Source organism: Rosa chinensis, chromosome 5 (genome assembly GCF_002994745.2).
Source record: "Rosa chinensis cultivar Old Blush chromosome 5, RchiOBHm-V2, whole genome shotgun sequence".
NCBI lineage: Eukaryota > Viridiplantae > Streptophyta > Magnoliopsida > Rosales > Rosaceae > Rosa > Rosa chinensis.
In genome coordinates this window covers 32,589,736-32,602,127 of record NC_037092.1, presented here as the reverse complement: position 1 = coordinate 32,602,127, position 12,392 = coordinate 32,589,736, and the positions used below count along the sequence as shown (strand labels likewise).

At 37.3% G+C, this 12,392-nt stretch overlaps 1 protein-coding gene and 1 long non-coding RNA gene across 2 annotated transcripts; one reads left to right on the top strand and one right to left on the bottom strand.

The window, feature by feature from the left end:
* Positions 1 to 1,065: 1,065 nt before the first annotated feature.
* Positions 1,066 to 2,432, bottom strand: LOC121053136. The gene is made up of 3 exons (XR_005810868.1): positions 2,363 to 2,432; positions 1,631 to 1,680; positions 1,066 to 1,140 (listed from the first exon to the last, which is right to left on the bottom strand). It is a non-coding gene; the product is annotated as an uncharacterized LOC121053136 (long non-coding RNA).
* A 2,089-nt stretch (positions 2,433 to 4,521) lies between these two features.
* Positions 4,522 to 12,179, top strand: LOC112166307 (FHA domain-containing protein DDL). The gene is made up of 11 exons (XM_024303111.2): positions 4,522 to 4,759; positions 5,371 to 6,138; positions 6,585 to 6,613; positions 7,405 to 7,471; positions 7,698 to 7,755; positions 9,701 to 9,793; positions 10,484 to 10,598; positions 10,686 to 10,733; positions 10,824 to 10,869; positions 11,021 to 11,091; positions 11,692 to 12,179. The coding sequence occupies exons 2-11, from the start codon at positions 5,410 to 5,412 to the stop codon at positions 11,729 to 11,731; spliced, it is 1,296 nt and encodes a 431-aa protein (XP_024158879.1). The 5' UTR covers positions 4,522 to 4,759; positions 5,371 to 5,409; the 3' UTR covers positions 11,732 to 12,179.
* Positions 12,180 to 12,392: the final 213 nt, after the last annotated feature.

The window sequence follows — 12,392 nt, the reverse complement described above, 5'->3', positions numbered from 1 at the left end:
CAAAATAGAATTAAGTAAACAATCCAATCCGACAGAACATACAATCAAACAGCTTGCATCTTATTTTGTAAATTCCAATCCCACAATAAATTACTGATCAAATGTAATGAAAAAGAAATATTGTTTCAAACAGAATTTTAATGGAGACAGCAAAAGCCATCAGATATGGCCTGCAAAAGATTACATTCCCAAACAAAAGACAAACAAACATATTAACCTGGACATACCTGGGGTATGGATTCAAACAGTGGTCATAAATAGGAGGGCACACCCCATTATAAATTCCATAACAATTAATTCCATATAAGCCAATTTTTGCTCCACTTTCATTATTCACAGCAGACCTAGAAAAGGAACCTGCATGACATGGAAAATATAAAAATGTTAAATATACATGAAGCATATTATGTGCAAATCATGCATGATTTGAAACACACAGGCTAGAAGTATAAAGCCGTTCAGGCCTCCAACTCTTCACCCTTTCACTAATAAACTCCAGATTCACTAATAACACTACCAATCAAAATCCCACTCCCCAGCCTTGCATTGTAAAAGAATTTCACTAGGCTCGATACCCTTAAAAGAAGCAACGACAAATTCTAACCAAATGAAGTAGGTAAGTAACAAGCACAGCAAGAAAACAAAATGTAAATACTACGCACTCACCCCAAATTGGCCAATTCTTAAAATATAAGATTAAATATGAAGAATAGAGAGGAAAAGGAATATGACATAAAATGAATGTCCAATATCAAAATGTGGTGCATGGATAACTAATATGACCAATCCAGAAATGCACATTACACAGCCCATTAATCCACTTCAAATGAAAAAAAATAAAATGCATACTATATTAAGAAACCTTGTGTAATGAAACCTTGATATCCGGGTGAAGAATATGATTCATATGCATAAGTCTAAGTTATATGTACTGTAAAAGTAGGAAGGACTTACATTTAAGTTCATTGACCCAATTTATTCAAAAACAGTATACATAGACGTGTGATGCCGCTTACAATACCAAACTTATCTACCTTTGCTTCTCCTAGGAGAAAACAATGCCACAAACTACAAAATTAACATACCTTCCACCTCAAATGCTTGAGCTTTCAGCAACTCTATTGCCCTCATATAAAGTCCCTGTCAATAAGGTCATGGAAATAAACATTATTGTAGTAAGAAAATGGCAAGAGGCATTTCGACTTATAGAAAAACATGTGGATAGCATGCAATTTGTAGTTCTACTAATGGATCTACTACATGTATAGCACAAAAAGACACTTACAATAGAGTATGTTTAGTGAAAGTGAACTAAAATTAAGTGGAATAATAAACAAACAATTATACACTTCACATTTCTTTTTTTATTTCATTCTTAGCATAGCTAGTCACTTTCTTATAGGGTAAGCACAAACTGCTTTTACAGTGTTCATTGTATTTGAAATGAATCACCAATAACAGACCTATAACTATAAGACTATGGAATCTTGGGCTAGAGCATGAGTTGGTTTCTTCTACTTAGCAAACCTGAGAAGTGCCTTCACTTGGACTGGTATTAATACCCACATGTCAACTCTTCAACTTGACCAAGCAAAAACCTATAAAAGAAATAGAGTAAGAGATAAATTACCAGCATCTTAGCCTCATCCCGAGTTAATCCTGTTTTCCAAGATGTACAACCTGAAATATGATACCAAGAGAATTAGAAAGAAAGGGGAAAAAGTAAAAGCTAGAAACATGCCGAGGAGATTAGAAGTGGTTCTTGAAATCATACAGCTCCCATGATACCACTACTGCCAAATCATATAGCAAATACATATAAATACATAGATAGCATATCAATCAAATCTGAATCAGAAACATTCCCAAATCTTATGGATTCAAGAGGGAAGAGAAGAGCAGTTACTGCTTACTCCAACTAACATACGACATCAATAGATCTAGTATTCAGTCCAGCAGGAAGCTTGTCTGGATTATCCAAATGCCAGATTAAGAATTAATGATCATATCTATACAGTTAGTATCGAATTGAGAAAAGAAAATAGATATCACTTTCAGACATTGGTGGAATCATCCGTCCTTTCTGTTTCTTTATTAGTGTATTTTACAAGGGTGTTCTGTGTTTACTTATCCATGTTCATAGTTTACAGATTATCATTGCCCAGAAAGAACTAAACTTGAATTTAACTACACCATTCTAAGCTTAACCTCTAGCATTGCTTACCAATGAAACTGGCAACAAAAGTGAAACAACGAAGCAACATCACCATCCAATCACTCTAACAATAACATAACCAGAAAAATTCAAAATAATTTTAATTACATTATCAAATTCAAAGATTCAAAGCAACAAAGAGAGTACCTTAAACGATCAGTCCGACTCCACTGCCTCCACCTTCACCTCCAGTTATCCATGACCTACCCAGTGCCCTTTCCTATAGAGAACAGCCATGAATTGAAAAACTTTCAGTTCTGAAGGCGTCATTCTTTTGACTAGCCCAACCTTCACAGCAGCGGAGATAAAGATGAAGGAGGAAGGTTTGTGATGCTGACAAGGAGCTCGAGTTTGGGTATGGGTTACTTCAATTTTAGATCGAGGTCGAGTTTCTGATGGACTTGACTTTCTCCACAAATTCGCCGTTCTTGAAGCCATACACAAACTCTAAACAAAGACAATCAGATCCTCAACAATTGAAAACATCGAAGAGCGAAAAAGAAAAAGAGGGGCTGGGTTTAGAAATTCATACACCGATCGGAGATGAAAAGCCAGTCGCGCTGAATCACTGCCTCTCTCTTGCAGTCGCCGAGCTTCGATTCGAGAGAGTAAGATGCAATGGTGCCTTTTAGAACGGCCTGGATGATGTCATCGTCCTCCTCGGAGCACAATACGGCTCGGGATTGGCATCGACGTTGTCGTCGGGGGAGGGCAGCAGCGGGACTTGATGAGGTCAGCAGCAGGAGCCAATGAGGTCGTCATTGTCGTCCCAGGCGTCGTAGCAGCGGGAGTCATGAGATGAAGGACTGGACGAAGTGGATGCCGAAGGAGCAGAGGAGGTAGATGAAGGAGGCGATGAGGGTAACGATGGCGGCGAGTTCGAGTGAGGATGAGAAGAAGCTTGAGTTTGGGAGGAGCTCGAGACTGAGCTTAGGGTTTCTGTTTCAGTTTTGGGGTCTGGGCCTCTTTTCTTCTAAGTGTGAAAGTTTAAAGTCTTAGTACCCGCTTCATTCGATTCACTTAAACACTTAGCGCGTTTACGAAAATTGGGTTCCCGCAAATTTTAAAACAAAAATTTTAACACCAGTCATTTTAAGAACCGATGTTAATGATATAGGTTTAAATCGGTATTTTTCTAAAACGATGTCAACTTACTTTTTTACATGGTGTGCAAGTCTGACCGATTTAAATTAGGTGATGTCTATGAACAAAATTCTAGTAGTGTCTGTATTTGGAGAGCATGCTGTGACTTATTACCTACTAGAGTGCTAAATTGTGCCCTAATGGTTACATTGGGGATCTACATTGCTTACTGTGTGTACATTTGTATGAGGACAATGCTTATGTCTTTTGCAAGTGTCCGGTTGCAGTGTCAATACTCACAGCCCCACCTTTTAATTTAGGTACAAGTTTGCTGCCAAATATTGATTTTCGAGAGTGGATGTTAGACCATGCATTGCATATGCAGCAGAACCTGTTTGAGAAGCTTATGACGACAATCTGGTCTCTTTGGAAGAACATAAATGAAAAGCTTTGGAATAATACTTGTCAACCTGCTCATGTATTGATGTTAAGTTCACTGGCATGGCTTGATGAATTCTGCAAAGCAAGGCAAACATAAAATAAACCAATAGTTCGGACTAAGACCTCATGGGCACCTGCACCGGATGGCCAATGGAAGCTTAATGTAGATGGAAGCTTCTTCACTCATGGTGGAACTGGAGGTGTTCTTAGAGATGGTACAGGTCGTTTTAGAGCGGCCTTTGCACACCATGTTACCTCTGTAACTTCTGCAAAGCAAACGAAGCTGATTGTAATCCGAGATGGCTTGAAAATGTTGCAAGACTTGCATGTTGGAATTGTCATTGTGGAATCGGACTGCTTTGAGGCAGTTTCTGACATTGCTGATTTGCAGGCTATGCATATGGTTGAAGCTGGTATCATAGTTGATATTAGGGACAGCTTAGAGTCTCTACGCAATGTTCGAATCAAACATGTATCTAGGTCATGTAATATGGTTGCACATCGGCTTGCTGCCATGGCATATGAGACTAATCATGCAAAAGTGTGGCATGATCAAGCTCCTGCAAGTATTCTAGATGTTCTAAATGCCGATTGTAAGCAACCTTAAGGTTCCTTCTTCAGTAATATACCCTTGATTCAAAAAAAAAATAAAAAAATTAATGTGGTTGAGATGCATTTGTGCCTCACAGAGTCCCTCAAAACTATCCATTAGGTGAGCAATACTGGACTTAAGATACTCATCTGATAGATCAAAAAAACTTTTATCTGATGTTGCCAAACCTAAGAGGCGGCCCAGGATGTGCATGAACATATCCTACCTTGGGCCGGCTAGCAACTAATAGAACCGGCAACCCAAAACCCTTCCTCGCGCGAAATCCATAACAGGGTTTTCGATTTCTGAGGAAAGCATCACACTCACCTCAGACCTCACCATTAGGTTTAGGTTGAACAAGAATTTCCAGTCAGTCAGGCTCTCAATCTTGTTTGTTGTAGACAGCGAGCAAACTAATTTCCAGTCAGGTAATCAATTCTCTGTTTTCTTGTTTGCGATTTTCAATTTTCGTTTCGTTGCAATTAGGGTTAGCGAAATTCGGCATCTGTAATTAGAAACAGTGGAGAAAAAACCAGTATTCCTTGTAAAGAAACCAGAGAAGCTTAACGACTTTCGAATTTGTGTGAAATTCCGACGTTCTCTTGTTTTCGTTTGTGTGGAACTCAGAACTAAAATTTGGAGAAATTTGTCGGTCTTCGAAGTGATTTACAGTGCTTCATTGCATTCTTGGCTTTTAGTTTTATGTGAAATAGTGAATGTAGAGCTTTGAAATCAATATATTTGATGCTGCGGTGAGCTGGTTTACTTTTATGGCTTGGTAATTGTTGTAGATGGCTTGTAGTCCCTGTTTTATTTATTGACCCAGCACGCTACCAAATTAGCATTCCAGTTAACAAGCATTTCGTTGTGGGGATATGGTTACATAGTAGATGAACACATCACCTTGTGCTTTAGGATTGTGTTTTATTTGTTGTATTCTCCGATATTTGTTTATTCATTTAGATGTTAGATTTTAGATGAGTTTTTATCCGGTAGTCCTTGAAGTTCTAACTTTAGTTGGTCGCTCAACTTATGTTAGTCAGGAGAAGTCCACTTTTGTGCATTTGCAAATTTCTTGATGGGGCGTAATCTGAGAAATGATTCTGAATCTCCAGTGAGGGACCGTGGGTCTCCTCGTAGGAGGAAGAGTCAATCCCGAACAGAGAGATCACCTACTCGACATGGAAAGTCCAACAGGGGAAGTTCTCCACCAAGAGAGAAACATTCAAGTCGCCCCAAGTCTCCCAAGCATGCAAGGTCACCCTCTCCTCCTCCTCGCTCTCCTTCTCCCCGGACAAAACGGCTAAGAAGAGCTGAAGCTGGAAGAGTGCCTGGGAGAGAACATGAAAGGATCAATGATAGGGGGATCAGTAGGGATTTACAGGAACGTGGTTCAGAGAGAGATGTTGGGAGTGGTAGAAAGGAGAGAGTGTCGGGAAGGAATGACACCGATGATAAATCTTCAAGAACAAGGCGTGGTACTTCTCCTTCAGATCGACACCGCACGAGTAGGCATAGATCTCACTCACCTCTACATGCTGGTGATACAAGAGATGGGGAGAAAGTAATTGAGGGCCGTGGAAGAAATCGTAGCAGAGGGAGTGAGAAAAGCATGCACAGGCAAAAAAGTGCAGATGGGGAAAATGAGACTGAAAGAAGGGAGAGAAGGACAGCAAAAGACAGCACTGGTCATAAGTCTTCAAGATCAAGACATGGGCAGTCGACTTCTCCATTGAATGGACACCACAAGAACAGACACCGAACTCATTCACCTCAACAAGCTGCAGATACCAGAGCCCGTGATGAGGTATCCGGTGATATCCACTCCCCTTCCATTGCAAAAACTTATTGCCTTGATTTTAATGACGGCTGCATGCAAACGGTTTTTCATATTAATGCAGCTTGGCAAAGTTTCTTTGGTAGAGAATTAGTATTCACAACTTCCATCAAACATATATATATATATATATATATAATTTTTATTTTTTTTTGGTTTGAGAGCTATGTGTATATTGCTTTTAATTATTGTTTAGGAGGCACTCATGTGGGGGTGGTAGTCTGTTTAGGACTACATATTCTCTTTTCTTTTTAAAAAAAAAAAATGTTTAGGACTTTCTTGGATGGAGCAAAACACAAAATAAAAAATAAATCATAGAGTTTGCATTCATTTTTGGTCAATTTAGTCTGTGATGCTTGTAGTGGTTTACGTTGATTCTTATCTGAAGTGTCTAACTGTAGGTAACTATTTTTCAGGTGCCAGAGTCAAGGGAGGCTGAGGATGGGTGAGTTGATCTTTCAAACATTATATTTACTTTTTAAACAGTTGATTAATCTATGGGTCATCATATGTATTTTTCTTGGATTGCACTTTGATCAAATTAGTTTAGTTATGGAAAAAAGAAGAGCCACTAACCTCTATAAGTAGTATGCCCTAGCCTAGTTAACATAGTAAATCTTCATGCTGTCAAAAGTAATAAAATGTGTATTTTTTGTTTTTTAAAATTTGGTGAATAGTAAGAGATAATGGTCACTGGAAGAAATATTTACCTGATTTTCTCAATACCTTTATAGTTTTGTGATGCTCTGAGCATAGGATGGTGTTCAGTGTTCCTTCTAATATAGTTTTGTACTATGAAATTGCTTGCTCAATTGTACCCCCCCCTCTGAAATTCAAATATTACGTTCAGAAATATATGGGTTGTCTGTTCAATATTTTGTCCAACTGATAGTGGGTGGAAGACCAATAAGTATGGAATTTTCTGAACCGAATTTGTATAAGAAACTCCAACGTGCATAAGGGTTTGGGTATCAATGAATTGTTGTTTCCTGAAGATGTTGCAATAGGGAACTCAAGAGAACCACTTTGCGGATTAAAATTTCATTTTTAAGTTTAAGGGTCCAAATGCAGCAGTGCACTCCGCACAAGCATGGAATGCACGATAGTTTACTAATCTAGTTTCACACAAATATAGGTTACTATTCTTTGGGCTATGTTACGTTTTACTTTTTCCGTGCACTCTTTTATTAGGCATGGATATGTCTTTGATAAGCTGTTGGTTGTTTGCTTGAGCAGGATTGATGATAATGATTCAGTAGCTACGATGAGGGCTGCTGAGGAAGCTTTGGAAGCACAGAAAAAGGTGAGTAGCACATAGCTTGGTGTGGCATCTTTTCTTGACATCATACCTCTCGTCTTCTACTTTTGGGTTATTCATGTCAAGTTATTCTCAGTGACCATCTGCAAGCTGGGATGGATCTTGTTTATCTCTACTTCTTCCAAATTTCATTACTTTATTGCAAATTATTTGTTCGTTTGGGTGGAGCAATTACAGTTACTTTTTGTTCCTTCTGTGACACGACTTGCAGCAAAAACCTTCATTTGAGCTATCTGGAAAGCTTGCTGCGGAAACCAATAGATTCAGGGGTAAGCCCTAATTTCTTTGTTTTTGAAACAAAATGTTAATCTTCTTCGAACTATTATATATATATATATATAGGAATTTTCTTAGGTGCGGACGTCAGTACTGAATTTTCGGTACGGATTTCCTGTTTTCGACCACTTTCCGGCCACATTTTTACATCTTAACCGTTCAGTTTTTAGGTACTAGTGTATAGATCATCTCTACAAAATTTCAGCCAATTGGGTGATCGTTAAGGCATCCAAAACTGCATTTTACACGAACTGACCGAATCTGTCGAACCGGAACCGTTCGTATTTATAATGTAAATTGCAGTTTTGGATACCTTAATGATCACCAAATTGGCTGAAATTTTGCAGAGGTGATCTATACACTAGGACCTAAAAACTGAACGGTTAAGATGTACAAATGTGGTTGGAAAGTGGTCGAAAACAGGAAATTTCGGTACGGACGTCCGCACCTGAGATGGACTGTATATATATATATATTTGTTTTTGTTTTGTTTTTTTTTTTTTTTTTTGTCAATGTTTGTGTGACAAAAGAGTGCACTAATCAGAACTCTGGAAAGGTTTACATAGAGTCATACTATTACAAATCTAAATAACTGCATCATTTAAATTAGGAAACTAGATCACAAAACATAAAGAAATATGGAAACCAAATATTGTTATTTACTCAAACTCCTAATTACAAGATTGTTCTCTCTCTCTCTCTTATTTTTCACTTTTCTTTTCCTGACAGTTTCCCTTAAGTTGGACCACAGATGATAATCATAACTCTGGAGTCTGGGACATAGTTAAGATTTGTGTGACCTTCCATGTCTCTTAAAGCCTTGATCTCAGTACTCTTTAATCTCGACGGGATTAGGACATCAATTTGTCTCATTTAGATGAACTTATGAATTTGGATCTTGATTCTCCTTACAAAAAGCTGACCAGAAATACTACATTACACCTGAGCATCACAAGCCTAGACACCAGAGTATACATGTTCTTTTGGGTCCAAAAGTGTTGAGGACAGCTGTTATCCTGGGGCATGGTAAACTTTAGTGTATAAATATTAAAAACCGGAAAACTTTCAACCCATCAAACTCAACAACCCAAAACATCACAAACCTAGACACCAGAGTATACATGTTCTTTTGGGTCCAAAAGTGTTGAGGACAGCTGTTATCCTGGGGCATGGTAAACTTTAGTGTATAAATATTAAAAACCAGAAAACTTTCAACCCATCAAACTCAACAACCCAAAACATCACAAGCCTAGACACCAGAGTATACATGTTCTTTTGGGTCCAAAAGTGTTGAGGACAGCTGTTATCCTGGGGCATGGTAAACTTTAGTGTGTAAATATTAAAAACCAGAAAACTTTCAACCCATCAAACTCAACAACCCAAAACAACACTATGTTGAATGTAAACAGTTCAGCAACCACATACAAATGTTGCAAATATGGAGCACTCAAACAACGGTTAACCTAGCAGCAAACATTACCAAGATTGCACTTGGATCAAGATCTTGCTGAGCATCTGCAATTTTGAAATGGGCATCAAACTACCAAGACCAAACAACAAGATATGACTGGCAGAAGCGTTGACAACAGAACAAGAAACATCGTCCAGAATGATCCGAAGATGGCAACATGTCAACTAGACTGGTGATGTGTCTCTAATACTCCAATTCCATGTTGAGACGGGGGGAGAGAATGAGATTGATTATAACTAAAGATTTAAATAACGAATAGCCCTAGTCATAATGATAAACTAGTGACAACCAAATTACTTGAGGAAACTAGGTCACACCTTACAAACTAGGCAACCAATTCTTACACTTGAATTTGGTTCCATTCTCCAATGGTTTGTACATGTGCAATGTAGAGACTGTGGATTTTCTTTATAGTGAAAGTTAAAAGCAGATGAAAAACAAATTTTAAAATAGTTGTTATTTTCCAGGTATAACACTGTTATACACTGAGCCAGCAGAAGGACGGCCACCTCATGTAAAATGGCGGCTTTATGTTTTCAAGGGTGGTGAAGTTCTTAATGGCAAGTCTCTTGAAACTTGATACTGGAAGTTATCTTATTTTTTTGTTGGTTTTTTTTTGTTTCCTTCCTCTTCCTTCCTTCCTTCCAACTGATATATACTGATAACTGCTTTTCCATCTTACTTATGCATCTAATTTCTCGTACTTAAAAATGTCTTAACTAAAAAAATGATGTATTATTTGGTTTTCTGCTGAGTTTCTGGACCAGTCAAGTTCTTAAGTACTATTTTACTGGCTAGAATTTCAAACTTGTATCTTTTACTCCTTTTGTGATGACTTAGGTTTCGGTGATTTTCCATAGTTTTAAAAGCCCTACTGCATGTTCATTGCTTATGTCATTTTCCTGCTCAACTTTCTGAATATATACTGATAACTGTTTTTTCATCTTACTTATGCATCTAATTTCTCGTACTTAAAGATTTCTTAACTAAAAAAACGATGTATTATTTGGTTTTCTGCTGAGTTTCTGGACCATTCAAGTTCATAAGTACTATTTTGCTGGCTAGAAGTTCAAACTTATATCTTTTACACCTTTTGTGATGACTTAGGTTTCGGTGATTTTCCATAGTTTTAGAAGCCCTACTGCATTTTCATTATGTCATTTTCCTGCTCAACTTTCTGAATTCAAGTCGTTTGGCATCTATTCATGATGATTGAAATGCTGAATTCTGGTTGTACATATAATTTTCAGATCCCATTAAGATACATCGGCAAAGCTGTTACCTTTTCGGGAGGGAAAGAAGGGTGGCAGACATCCCTACAGATCACCCATCCTGCAGCAAACAACATGCTGTTATACAGTTCCGGTGGGTCCATAAGTTGCCATTTTATTTGTGCATTTATGTTCTGAGTCAGTAGTTAATTTTTTTATTTTAATTTTCCCATCATGGCAGGCAAGTAGAGAAGGAGGAACCTGATGGTACATTGTCAAAGGAAGTAAAGTAAGATGAAAATAATTTGTGATTAATTCCATTAATTGAGGAGTCATTGTTTCAAATCTCATATCTAACTTTTTTCGTGCACTATTGTAGGCCTTACATAATGGACCTTGGAAGCACAAATAAGACCTTTGTTAATGTAAGTGGCTCATATTGGTGTTTTGTGTATGTGTATATCTTTTTTTTTTTTTTTCATTAGTAGCAACTTACAAATGTCAGTTGTTTGCAGTAAGGTGAGATTTGGCTGTATATGCAGGAATTTAGTTTTAACATTTCCCTTTCCTTTGCAGGAAAGTGCAATTGAACCTCAGCGATATTATGAACTGATGGAAAGAGACACGATCAAATTTGGTAATAGTAGGTAGGTCACTGATGAATGAATATCTGAAGTGAGATTTTTTTTTTTTGAAATATCTGAAGTGAGATTTTGTGATGCACAGATTGCCATTTTCCAGGACAGCAAAAGAAGTTATTTTTTTGTCTTGAATGAACTGTTCTTAGTCTTTGTGCTTTATCCCTGGTGGTTTGATGTTATGAAACTTGCAGTTGAATGCTCATTTGATTGGGTTCTTACGGTCATTATTTGGATTTAGTTGAACTATTCGTTTCAGAAACCTATCTAATTAATTAAGATGGTTGAAGTTAATTTTCAACTAGGGTCATTTTGTGTTTGGGTAGTTGTACATGGATACAAACAAACTAGACTTTTAGATGGAGTAAAGCTAACCGGAATCTCAAATGGAGGAATATGCTCATGGATACAAATTGGAACATATAAACAGTCTAGGAGTTGTAGTTCATTAGTTCATAATTTCCTCCCAGACATGAGGCTTAGAAGTATTGCCTAACTAAAGAACCTTTAGGTTTACTGCCCGGATTCTTTTTTGCTGTTTCTGATATGATCTGGAATCCTAGCTGTTTTTTTATTATTGACAATATTCTTATAATTTGGTTTTTGCAGCCGAGAGTATGTGCTACTGCACGAGAATTCTATGGATTGATGGCTTCAATTGGGCTTTTGCTCTAAAGTGCCACCCTCCTTGACTTTTGGAATATGCCGGATCACAGATATATGGACACATTTTCTGTTTGTTTCTCTTGGCTAATCAGTTTATGGAAATGACTTGATTTCCTGAATGCCATCAATTCCGGATATTTTTCTTTGGATGTGAAAAGAGAATGGTGTTTTATATCTCATCTGTTTATCATGATCCGGATACTTATCTAGATGCAAGTGCAAGTCTACGCAGTTGCAAGGTAAACCGATGGGGACTGCATACAAACCAGTAAATATTAGAGTTGGTCACATCACTAGGTATCACCATTTTCTTTTATATCACTGGAGGACATTGATTAACATCATCGGTTTGGTTTCTCGCCAGTAACTGAAATTGCACTGTAAATTCAGTTAACTAATATATCGGTTTGGTTCGATTTGGTTTTGGTTAATTTTAATCCCGTTAACATTGTTGATTTAATTCTTATTTCTAATGAAAATTTGCAATTCTTCAATTGTCATCATATATATCTTATATCTTATATAATTAAGTCAATTCTTAAGGGAATGGTTAAATTTTTGAATTACCATATATGCTCTGACATAATATAGATATTAATAAATAAATTATTTATATATGATGATAAAATAGTCAATAGACTATT